We start from the raw sequence: 12,796 nt of genomic DNA, 5'->3' as shown, positions 1-12,796 counted from the left end.
TCAAATTCCAAAAAAGTTCATTCAATTAAAAGAAGTTCATCGAATTTGAAAATAAGTTATCGATTCTGAAAGGTTCATCGGTTCTGAAAAAAGTTCATCGAATTTGAAAAAAAAACACGCACTAAAGTAAACAAAAAAAGATGAGAAAAAGAAGAAAAAAGAAAAAGAATAAAAATGAAACCGAACTGAAGGACAAAGTAAAAAAGAGAAAAACGAGCTAACTTTACACGCTCGAGCGGGTGTCCCTGGTGGCTACAGCAGTGCGCTTTCAACTACTTGATCGTGTGTTCGAATCCCCGTCGGCACACAATTTTTGCTGGTTCAAAACCAGCAAAAAGAGAACGTAACGGGCCGGCCCAATTAAAAATGCCTGCCAACCGGCGCATAAGGCCAACTCCACCATGCGACCCTATCCTGTCCGTTTGGGGCAAAAGGGACAAACGAGGCGGCCCAGCACGCGGCCTCAAACGGACAAATGTCCGGATTCCGTCCGTTTTTGACCCATCCCCGGGCCAAATTTGCGCTCGGTTTGGGGTGAAACTTATTGTTACGTGATGCTGCTTCTTATATATGCTGTGTATATTCAAATTAATTGAGCTGAAAAGAAACACAAAAAAGAAAAAAAAACTGGACAGAAACTATGCCGACGGCCTGGCCGTCGGCATAGGCCTGGCGTGAGCTCCCAGTGGCTGACACGTGGCAGGTCTATGCTGATGGCCTAGCCGTCGGCTTAGTTTGAAACTATGCCGACGGCTAGGCCGTCGGCATAGATCTGCCCCAGGAGTGCCCAGTTGCTGACACGTGGCATGTCTATTCCAAACTAAGCCGACGGCTAGGCCGTCGGCATAGAGGCGCCACATGGCGAGAAGCCGTTGGTCAGCACTTGACGGCGACTGCCGTTAGGCGATGACGTTGCCGACGGCCAGGGCTGTCGGCATAGATGTACGGACACCGTCGGGATAGGGTCTATGCCGACGGCCTTTCTATGCCGACGGTCATCCTGGCTACGCCGACGGATATGTTGCCGACGATGGCCGTCGGCATAGGCCTGTCCCGACGGCTAGTCAGGGCTATGCCGACGGCCCTGGCCGTCGGCATAGGGTGCGATTCCGGTAGTGAATGGGAGGTCAGTTCGACTCGAAGAAATTTGGGAACCACTTGGGGACAATCCGACTCGCATCCCAACGAAGCCGATCATTGAAGCCAGAAGAATGGAAACGAAACCACGGAGGTCGGAAAGAATGCGTAGAGTGTGTGATGCGTTGTTGTTGGACAATGACAAACCAGCTATGTATACAGAAGTAGTGATGAACCTGGATTCCGAGCATGGCTGGATGCCATGGGATTCGAGCTGAAGTCCAGGGATGACAATCATGTTTGGGACTTTGTTGATCTGCCACCCGGGGTCACAACCATTGGGTGCAAGTCGGTCTTTAAGAAGAAAACCGACATGGATGAAAATGGTCATATCCATAAAGCTTAGCTTGTCGTGAAGGGGTATCAACAAGTTCAACGAATTGACTACGATGAGTCTTTAACGCTGATAGCCACTATTATAAAGTGCTTATAGATGGGTCACATTAGTAGCAGGCATAGTCTGGACTCCGCCACTGGTGTTTCAGCCTGCTAGCATTAGCGGGTAGAAAAAAGGGCCCGCCATTGAAATTTACTAACCAGTGTTCTCTAGTCCCAGGTTAGCCGGTGGGACAACATTTCAAGTGGCCAGCGGTGGAGCATTGCCCGCCACTAGTAGTTATGTCGTCAATGGTGTGCTATGGGTAGTTTTGTGTACATGTAGTTCATTTTATCCATGTCCATGAAATAAACTATGAATGCATTTAATGCCCTAAATATATCATATAAACAATAGTCTCAAAATTGACCAGGGGACTTGCAATGGTGTATATTGGAAATGAAATTTATAACAAAAATGATGAAAAAATTGATTTCCCCTTCAAACCCGACAGTTTTCCTTCGGAACCCTGATACTTCCCTGGAGACTTCTGTTTCACGTGAACAGATTTCTTCCATAACTCTAAAAAATTATCACACCCTCTAGGGGTCATATCATGACACCATGCAGAGTTTCATCATTTTCAAACTTAATTTACATCTATTTTCAAGTCAAAAAACATTCTGCTCCTTTTAATAGCTAGAAATTGATTTAATGCTTTAAACCTAGCAAGTCAGCCTAAAAGTGACAAAATTTTGACATGAGTCTTGTTATGAAGTAAATTCATCCCCATGAAAAGTGGAAACAAAATTCTACCCTAAAACATTAAAGAAATCATATTACAGAAAATAAAAAACAATGAGAGCGCCCAAAAACACCCGCTACCGACTGATTTTGATAGCAGTAGCAGGCACACATTTAGGCCTGCCAGTGATTGGGCCGGACTGCACCTTCAAACCACCGACTTGATGAGGGATAGGCGTGGTCATGGCGGCTGGAGCAATGCGCGCGGCAATGGGAGCTAAAGCCATGGCAATGCAGTCCCCAACCTTAGACTAGACACGCCAAGATCCATGGGGAATGGAAAGTGATTGGGTCGGGCCGCACTTTCAAACCGCCGACTTGATGAGAGAACACGCCAAGATCCATGGCAATGCAGTCCCCAACCTTAAACTAGACACACCAAGATCCATGGGGGATGGAAAGGGGCCTTATGGAGTGGGACGGGAGGTGGCGACACAGATGTACATACGTGACACGTCGGAGGCTGTGGCGGCAACGTGTCAAAAAGCTGTGTCGCTTCGTTTTGCTTCGTGAGGGCAGCGGCATGTTCTCTGAACTGCGTGGCTTGGCAGGGTTTTGGTGGGAATCGGAGAGGTTCACCCAGACAAAACCTGCATGCCAAACAGCCCGTTGGGCATTTTCCAGATTTTCAAGGTTTTTGCCCCTTGAGGATCATCTCTCAAATCCCCTCCAAAACATCTGCCGAATGAGGCCTGCAAGGATTAGGTCCACCAGAGAATCTAATCCTCTGTAACCAAACATAGCCTTAAATTCTTGTGTTCTTCATCTAGAAAAAAAAGTACTATTGCTAGTACGTAAAAGACATATCATCTGTCGTGTCTATTTAATTTATGTGTAAGTGCCTAACTGTTCTTTGAATATAGGAACAACAAAAGTGAAGAACCTTGATGACAACTTCGAGGCTGTAAAGGTAAAGCTGAGCAAGGAAGATCTGATAGAAATCTCAGCTGTTGTCCCTGCCGGCGACGTGGCTGGGTTGAGGGTCATGGGAATCCTGGAGCCTTATTCTTGGAGGATTGCAAACACTCTACCTCAAAAGTAGCCATTTTACATCATCACTTGCAAATCCAAGAGCATCTCACCATGTTATGCTGCATTTGTTTCGACCTTTCCAGTTATGTATATTCAAGGGGCCGGGGAAATGTGAAAGAAAGCTTGTCCATACTAAAGAATAGGGAAACATTGTACCTAAGCATACTCATAGTTTCTGTGGATGTATCAATTGCTACACATGATTAAAAAAAAGTTGAATTCAAGTCGAAGTTTGCTGGGTATCATTCATTGAAAAATGGTACTGCTGTAATATTTCCACGCATGATTGAATGAGATTACTGGCAGAATCCACATGCAACTTCATGTAGTGGCACCAAAGTAGGGATATGTATGCTCAACCTCACTAGTTCCACTAAAAAAATACTCCCTCCGTCCCAAAATTCTTGTCTTTAGATTTGTCTAGATACCGATATATCTAATACTAAAATGTGAGCTGATACATCCGTATTTAGACAAATCTAAGACAAAAAATTTGGGACGGAGGGAGTATATTTTACTGCATGTGCTACTTTTGGCTCCTCAGGTTTCTACTCCCTCTGTAAATAAATATAAAAGCATTTAAATCACTAAAGTTGTGATCTAAATGCTCTTATATTTCTTTACCGAGGAGTATTTTTCACCATGCACCCCATGTTGCTGCACAACTGTTGCTACTTTCCATTTACTGCTCATCTGTTGCTACTTTGTTACTTTTCATTGACTGTTCATCTGTTGATATATAGCCCCAGCTGGTTTCTAATTCATATCTGCCACGATATCTTTTACAGGTTAACCTGTGCTGATCTGCAACTGCTGAACTTTACAGGCATGCAAGCAACGTAGAACGACAAACTGCAATGGACAAGTAGGGCTGCACGGGCGCCCATGGTGTCCCTTTCAGGAGGAACCTTGGGGCTAGCTGACCAATTCCTAATGGATCTCAAGGCTTGCTGTTGCTCATGCACGCACTTCCGAGCATCATCGGGGATCGTGCTCGGCAGCGGCCGGGCCGGCGATGATGCACTGGGGAGGTGTGCCCACGAAGAACATATATGCCCTCCTCCCACATGTGCGAGGGACCGCCTCCCCAAATCCTGATGTTGCTGCTGAAATCCCTGGACCAAAACCTTGACGCACTTGAAAGCAAGGCATCCGCCGCCCACGCAATGCTCAAGCAGTCCATGATTATTTGATGATTCGTTGGTTGCCTGTGCTTATGCTGTTCTCTGATTAAACTATGAATCTGCAATGCAGACGGCTCTGCAACATGGTACAGTACCACTCTCTGGCGCTTCGCATCTGCTGATACATTCGCAGGAAAGCTGTTGTTTATCTACTATCATATCATCACTGTTCCCAGGAGCCAGCTCTTGGACTCTTCTGAGGTAGGCACTTCATCCACATTCTTTTTCTTTGCTGCAAGGCACATTCTACATCAAAAAATTCATTATATAAGACTACAGGCCAAGTTCAGGTACTCCCATGACCCTGATTGCCAGAATCAGCAGCACAAAGCAAGTGTCAGGAAGCATGCCTGGATTGCAAAAGGGCAAAGAGGGGAATAAAGAAAGAATGGAAAGCAAAGGAGGAAAAAAGCCACGCAGTGATCTTTTGAGAGGGCAATTGGCATGTATTGGGGTTTGCTCCTACTAATTCCCATAGAGCTTTTCTTGGAAAGCCTGGCTGGCTAAGTATATCCAGATCGACTCCCTTTGCGTGCATGCTTGCCGTGGGATATAATCCCTAGGTTTATTCCCAAGCAAGTCCAGCTTTATGTCCTTTATCCACCACATCTCACCGCGAATATTCTACCATTAGGCTTTTCATCTTTGGCATGCCTACTGCCACATCTTTTGCCAAAAGCATTTGGTTGGGATCCATTCAAAATGTTGGCTGCAGGCTCTCTAGTTACTAGTATGTCAACCATATGGATGTAATTAGCTAATAAAGGTATAAACATCCTATACCTATGTGTGAGATTAAAGACACCTACAGATTGATGATATTTTTCCTTCATATAAATCAATCAAGATAAAAAAAAAGGAGCCAGGTTCCCCCCCCCCCCCCCCCCCCCCCGAGGGACTTGATTATTACATTGAGGACTAATCAAGAGAGAAATATGTACTAAATATAAGACATTTTAGGTTTGTGACCTAAATTAAAGTCTTATATTTCTGTACAGAGGGAGTACCTCTTATCAGGAAATATGACTATAGTTTTAATCCAGCATGTGATTTCTAGAGCCACATAAATTCTGCTATATAATTACATGCAAATGCTCGCAGTCTGAGCTGATCTGATGATTGCTAAGCAGAATGAACCGTCTGGTCCGAAGGAGATTAAGACTTGACATTGTCTACTAATTTGCATTGGGAGTAAAAGAGAGAAGACGTGATGAGGGCGACAGGGCCAGTGTGGGGCACATGAAGATGATGCGTGTCAACGCACGAAAATAAAGAAGCTCCTCGGGTCTTTTTCATTCTTTCTCAAACTATGCGCTCGATCAATTCTAGGGATTGCACATGCGTGCATATCGCCAGCCAGCCATGGTCCCAGGGATCAAGCTCAGACTCCCATATGCATGAGCATGAGGAAGCATGACACTATCAGATGCATGATGAACATCATTATGCATGCATGCATGCAAGCAGATGCAGCGAATACATGCATGCACTCTTCTTAGTTCTTGCCACATCCAACCAGAGTGCTCCCACCCCGACCCATCTTCTCCCCTCCCTTGTTGACTAGAACTACAATTGGATTTGGTGTTGGAATAGAATATAAAGACACCACAAGGTAACAAAAATAAACTAGACGAAGCTGATAGCATAGACATGGGATCATGAGATGTGGTTAGAGTGCTGCTGCTGCTAGTGATTGTTCATCGTGGCCGTGGCGGGGTCTTTTTTCTTTCTTATATTCTTTTTATTTTCTTTTTTGGCTATGTGTATTCTTGATGCCTTTGGACATCTTGTTAGTATAGAGGCCGGGTGTAGTTGATATCTTCGCGATATTAATATATTCCCTTTGTCGAAAAAATAGGATCATCAGACGTACGTGCATGGCGGGGTTGTCTAGCTAGACCGTACTGGCTGTGTCAGGTGGTTGGGGACGTTGAAGCTTCGATGGGCTTTGCCACTGGTTGTATTATGTCTTTTTAATTAGTACTCCCTCTGTCTCAAAATATAAGATGTTTGTAGGGAATACATCCTTAATGATTAAGGCGGTTAGTGATAAAAAATGTCTTATACTTATTTACAGAGGGAGTACATATTAATACAACAAAATATAAGGCGTTTTCTTCTCATTCATTAGCAGCTCTAGAGTTCTTACTATACACATATGATTGAACTTCATGGACTTAATTTTAACATGTTTTTCCGAGACTAGCAGAAGACGAGAGCATTATGGTGTAACCTATCATGTAGAAGGGCAGAATCAGCAAAACCACTGACCATACATTTGTTCCTTCTCTACATCCTCCTTTGTGCGGTTGTTACAAAATTCATGTCATGAGCATCAATAGATCAGGCCTGCGTACACTGAAATGATCAGCGCTGGATATATTTCTCTGCTGCTATTCTGGGCAAGAGCATTAATTTGTTGGACCTGCAGTGCAGTCAGAGATGACCAAGGAAATTGTAGGAAGGGCTAAAAAAGGAAGAGCTAAAACAAAAAGGCCCAGAGCCCACTGTACATCTCATTGATGTTCCTCTTTAAATTTTGATTTTTACCCAACTTCATGACCTAATTTTTACCACTACATATTTTGGCCTCAAGTTTACATGCATGCATAGACAGTGATTGATGTTCAAACACCATTTTGTGTAGACGAGAGCTAGAAATCCAGTGTGTGTGGTCTTAAAAGTCAGATCAGGCATCCAGTCTTGTCTCTACTCTCGCCGGCCTTTCTTTTTTCCGGAGGCTTTGATGTGTGATCGCACACTTAATTAAGCATTCTTTTCCTTGCCAATATTTCTGATTCTGGAGAGGGGCCTGGTCTTGTTCAATTCCTTGCTTGTGGCTTTAATCTTTTCCTTCTTTTGTGTATCAAGTGCAGCGAGAGAATCTGATGGCCCCCATTGATGGGAATTTCGTGTCCCTTTTCCTATTCTCTTTGGCTCCGTGGGCTCCTCATCTGCTGGTTGGTTGGATCTAATGCAGATGTGCTGAACAGTCAGCTCTGTTCAACCTTTCCTCCTCTCTATGTGTGTGTATGTGTTTACAAAGTAAATTACATCGCAAAGTGGTGCAGTAACTTCGCAGATTTTTATCCATCCACACAACCGCCAACACCAGGTGAGGAATCTAGTTCCTATTTGCATTTCCACTGCTTAACTATTACTGTTGAAAAACAATAGTTTTGAGCGGCTTAAGCCAAATCATGCGAGTTCAAAAATAATGACCCTAATCGATATGCCTTGTAAAGTTTATCAATATTTATATCTCAAGAAAAATGCATGTGAACAACAGAGAGGTTCCAGGATACACTACCATTCATCACACGGGCCCGGGCCTAAAGGTAACAGTAAATTGACACTGGCAGGAGAAATGACTAAACCGGCCCACACCCAGATGCCAATAGCTGAGCTGAGTAAAGATCAGACTTCAAAAACAAAACGTCACCCAAAGAATATATACAGTAAAGGGGTGTGTCTAGCTCTAGTCTAGCTCGAGAAATAACTATGTCTCATCTAACTCCTATACCGTTGGATTTTACACGGTAATTCGTATTGATTTTTTTATATTTTTTGTTTGATTAATCAAGTAGTGTAGTAGTAGACGAGACTTTGTCAGACGAGAATTAGCAAATTCATATAGTGAAACATTTCCACACCAGCATATGACAACAAACGTCGACATGGTCTATCTTCTTCAGAGTTATGAATCTAGGTAACCATTACGCGACAAAAGAAAATTTAGGCCCCCCATCAAGCGCCACCTGCATCGAAGAAATCGAGTGCTCTCATATACTAGACCAATTTTTGACTGACAAGACTTGAGCAAGTGAAGAGAGGCAGGGTTAGTACTTACAACGGTCAAGTCTTCAGCCTCTACTCTCGACCCAGAGGTGACAACTCGGTCCAAGCTCCAGTGTGAACACCTCAGATAGCCAGTCATGTTGCCACCAATCAACTAAATCTGGTTAAGGAACAAACAAGAAAGCTTCACTATGTAAGTAGCATAATTACATAAGAGGAAATACCATAAACCAGACCGATCAACATGAAAGTTGTCAGCCACGTTCTCAAAGATCACCTACTATACTAACCCTAGCTCCTGCAGATTTAAAGCAAGACTAATAGAACGAATTCACCCGAAATCCAATTTGCCTCCCGGGTGCACGTGCTCCTGCATACAAAAATAACTTTTGAAATGTCAAAAAAAAAATCTGTGTGTTCATAGTCACATCCAAATGCTACCTAGAATTTTTTAGGAAAAAGGTTAAACATTTTGGCATGTGCAAAAAAAAAAAAAACTGAACACCAAATGTTACCTCCAAATGTCACCCCGAAGTTTTTCTCTTCACCGACGAAACACGGCTGCTCCAATTCGCATGATAATCGTCAAGGATGCTTGCGACACTAACAGGAACATCCACAAAAATATCAGAATTTTTTAAACATTTACTATTTTTTTCGGGTTACTGTTCATGTGGGAACAAATGCTCCCGAGAGTCAAAACGCCTACCCCCGAATTCACCGCATAAATAGCAATATTACCATATTTTTATTTTTTTCACTGCATCCATTAGCAACATTATGATTTCTATGTCACTGAATACGCGTGCGGTAATCTTCAATACTAGTACTGGAAAATAGAGAAAAATACTAGTGTAGTGTAAAAAATGATCTTATATTATGGGACGGGGGAGTAGCATATAAGAGAGGAACTATAAACCATATGTAGTGTCAATCGATGTGTCGATGTATGGGTCGTGCCTACTTTGACGTTGTATCATCTTCTATTCATTTTCTATCAGAAAATGAATCTGCTTCTTACATAAAATCACGCATGCATGATGAGACAAATATCTGGTTTTGATAAGTGGAATTTACTCCATGGTAAAAAAAAAGTGGAATTTATTCTTGTTTTCACCACACATGCATGGCAAATCAGACGTTTTCTATGGAAAAATGTATGGGTCGGTCGATGTCTCGATTTATGGGCCGTGCCTAGGTATACTTTGACGATGTATCATATATCCTATTTGTTTTCTATCAGAAAATGAATCTGCTTCTAAGTAAAATCAAGCATGCACATGATGAGACAAATATCTGGTTGATAAGTAGAATTCACTCCATGGTTTCACCACACATGTTTAACCTGGTGATATGTGTGATGTGCATGCTGCATGCCACTATGGTAGGTAGAGCAAGGATGGGCGTGCCTGGCTAGCTTTTTAGTCGAGAGGGGGGCCGGGCACTGCACTGCACCTTGCTAGCTTTCGCCTGCGCCACGCCCTTCTTATTCTGGCTGGCTGCGGCAACAGTAGCCTGCAGAAGGCAACGCCTCACCCTCGGCCTCACCCCTCCTCCGTCACATCGTCCTCTCTGACGCCTTTTCCTGCAACCGGATCGCTTCTCCTGTCCTCCTAGCTCCCCCCTCGTCGTATTCACCCCACTAACAGTACCACCACCGTCTCCTGCCTGCCATATCACACGCAGTCTGCGCAGAAGCTGAGCTAGCAGTATCTCATCAGTGGTAGCCTCGAGCCCACGTATCCACCTCGAGACAGAGAGAGAGAGAAGGGGAGACGAAAGAGAAAGAGACCAGAGAGAGAGTGTGAACATGATGCTCTGTGATCTCTCTTCTGACCACCACGAGGCCACCGGATCCAGCTCCCACGGTGGTGACCTCGGCTTCAGCAGCCATGTCCTGCTCAGCCCTCTCTTCGCGCCGGCGGCGACGCCGACGCCGCTGCTACCAAGGCCGGCACCGCTGCTGCTGGGGTTGGAGGAGCCCGCCAGGGCCAAGAGGAAGAGGAGCCAGCCCGGAAACCCAGGTATGAAAAGTTACCCTAGACCTAGATCATCAGCTGCTAGGTCCCTGAAATCTGAAGCTGTACGTGTTGATTTCTCTCATCAAGCAAGCTGGTTAGGGAATTAATTTCTTCTTGTGGTTTCTCTCTCTGTTGGAACGCACGTACGGCAGACCCTGGCGCGGAGGTGATCGCGCTGTCGCCGCGGACGCTGGTGGCGACGAACCGCTTCGTGTGCGAGATCTGCAACAAGGGCTTCCAGCGGGACCAGAACCTGCAGCTGCACCGCCGCGGCCACAACCTGCCGTGGAAGCTCCGGCAGCGCACCGTGCTGCTGCCCAGGCCCGGCGGCGACGGCTCCGGCGCGCCGCGCAAGCGCGTCTACGTCTGCCCCGAGCCCACCTGCGTCCACCACGACCCGGCCAGGGCGCTGGGCGACCTCACGGGGATCAAGAAGCACTTCTCCCGGAAGCACGGCGAGAAGCGGTGGAAGTGCGAGCGCTGTGCCAAGCGCTACGCCGTGCACTCGGACTGGAAGGCGCACGTCAAGAACTGCGGCACCCGCGAGTACCGCTGTGACTGCGGCATCCTCTTCTCCAGGTACGTACACGTACGCATGTATCCCAAGCTGCTGGATTCTCTCGGCACAGCTGCCCTTTGCATCTCTGTTCGTTCGTTCGTTAGGATCTCTGAACTTTTATCTGAATTCTCATGGTACGTGCCTGGCCGGCACCGACAGTACGATAGTCGGTGATTTCACCAGGATAGATGTTACAAAGGGATTCACTGCGCGCATGCCGTAGACACATACATTTGGAATTAATTCAAAGTTTTTTCATAGTCAATTAATTCATCGATCGCTGCATGTCACGTAGACGTAGGGCTTCCCTTTTCACTTGATGTGTTCATAGTCATACACTCATACTAGTACATGATTACATGCTCAACATGCAATTTTCGAATTCCCATTTCCCTTGAAAGAATATTTCCTGGTCAAAAACTTCACCATCGATCCTGCAGCAAGCACTTAATTTTGGCTGTGCAAGAACGAGGCCCTGTCCAAAGCTTGCCTATATATGGGATCTAACCAAGAGGCATTGATGAAACACTTGGCATTTGTAGGTAGCCTGCCCCTGCAGTATGATCGTTTTCATACTTCCATTTCTTGGCACACACTCCCTGCATTAGCAAGGGGGGTTAAAGGTGCAGATTCAAGCAAGCACTGTACGTAAATGGTACATGCATGGTGGGGACCTGTTAGAAAAACTGTCGAAGATGCACAATACTGTATGAACACACAAACCTGCAGCTGGCTGCAGGAATCATCATGGAATTTACATCTCCAGCTATCACCTGCATGCGGATCCTTGACTTCAATCATAACTCTCCCTCTCTCACATGGCATGAACTTTTCTTCAACAAAGTTGAATACACGGTTCAAAAAAATAATTGAATACATTATTTTTCATGCATGCATATATACGAGTGGTAGCCAACAAATTGAGCTACTTGGCTGATTATTTCATGTCATCCCATATGTGTTAACGTGTGGCTCGTGCATGCATGCAGGAAGGACAGCCTGCTGACCCACAGGGCCTTCTGCGACGCCCTAGCCGAAGAGAGTGCAAGGCTCATCGCAGCTGCGAACAACAACAGCGCCGCCACCACCTGCAACAACAACAACAGCGGCGGCAGCAGCAGCGACATCAACAATATGCTCATGCCAAGCAACAGCTCGCCACTCTTTCTCCCTTTCGCAAGCCCTCCTCACGCTCAAAACCCTAACCCCCTCATGTTTCTCTCCCAAGAACCTCAACACCACCAGGTGCTCCCCCCGTTCCAGCCCCTGACATACCTTGATGACCTCCCTATGACTACCGGTAGCGGTTCGGCCGTCAGCGCCGACACTGTCAGCTTCCGGCTCACTCCAGAAGGCTCGGTGACTATGCACGCCGGTGGCCGCCACCTCACCAGGGACTTCCTAGGCGTCGACAACTCCGGGGAGGTCGAGGAGCTGCAGATGTCGGTGCCACTGTGCGCCACCCCGTACCAGGGACGCTCCGTCGGCTCCGCCACCGCCTGCTGCGCCACCGACCTGACGAGGCAGTACCTCGGCCGGCTGCCGCCGGTGAACGAGCCGTGGAGCCACAACTTCTAGGGACTCACCAGCAACTCATCAACAAGATGACCACCGAAGACTTGACAGACAAAAACTAGCTTTGTGTGCGCTCGTTACCTTAGCTCTTGTCCATGATTGTTTTTCCAAGAACACAAGTTATGTGCGTCTTTTGCATTGAGAATGGAAATGGAACATGCAAAGTACTGTTACGGCAGATCACATGTGATCGCCTGGTTCCGCCGGCTTCTGACAACAAAAAGCAGGCGAATCGAAGGGTGTGGTAATTGACACCTCTCCAGCTTATCTATCGTCCACAGCCTGTTCTTTTGGGCTAGCCACACGAACACCTTCTTGATGTCCATGGTTGTCTTCATATGCTTGAATTTATGTTAATTAGATGCTTAAT

At 45.8% G+C, this 12,796-nt stretch overlaps 1 protein-coding gene and 1 pseudogene across 1 annotated transcript; both read left to right on the top strand.

The window, feature by feature from the left end:
* The window catches only part of LOC123139026 (receptor-like protein 2), a 93,939-nt pseudogene extending 90,640 nt beyond the window's left edge, over positions 1–3,299 (top strand).
* Positions 3,300–9,753: 6,454 nt separating this feature from the next.
* Positions 9,754–12,593, top strand: LOC123133842 (protein EARLY HEADING DATE 2). Its single transcript, XM_044553243.1, has 3 exons — positions 9,754–10,295; positions 10,445–10,871; positions 11,841–12,593. The coding sequence occupies exons 1-3, from the start codon at positions 10,082–10,084 to the stop codon at positions 12,427–12,429; spliced, it is 1,230 nt and encodes a 409-aa protein (XP_044409178.1). The 5' UTR covers positions 9,754–10,081; the 3' UTR covers positions 12,430–12,593.
* The last annotated feature ends 203 nt before the right edge of the window (positions 12,594–12,796 follow it).

Source organism: Triticum aestivum, chromosome 6B (assembly GCF_018294505.1).
Source record: "Triticum aestivum cultivar Chinese Spring chromosome 6B, IWGSC CS RefSeq v2.1, whole genome shotgun sequence".
NCBI classification, from domain to species: domain Eukaryota; kingdom Viridiplantae; phylum Streptophyta; class Magnoliopsida; order Poales; family Poaceae; genus Triticum; species Triticum aestivum.
This window is presented reverse-complemented; position numbering and strand designations above follow the sequence as displayed.

Excerpts from the sequence above, each read along its gene's own strand:
- LOC123133842 (XM_044553243.1), top strand. The coding sequence starts at position 10,082 with ATGATGCTCTGTGATCTCTCTTCTGACCACCACGAGGCCACCGGATCC. Across the intron at positions 10,296-10,444 it reads GAGCCAGCCCGGAAACCCAG|ACCCTGGCGCGGAGGTGATC; the intron begins GTATGAAAAGTT and ends CACGTACGGCAG. Across the intron at positions 10,872-11,840 it reads TGCGGCATCCTCTTCTCCAG|GAAGGACAGCCTGCTGACCC; the intron begins GTACGTACACGT and ends GCATGCATGCAG.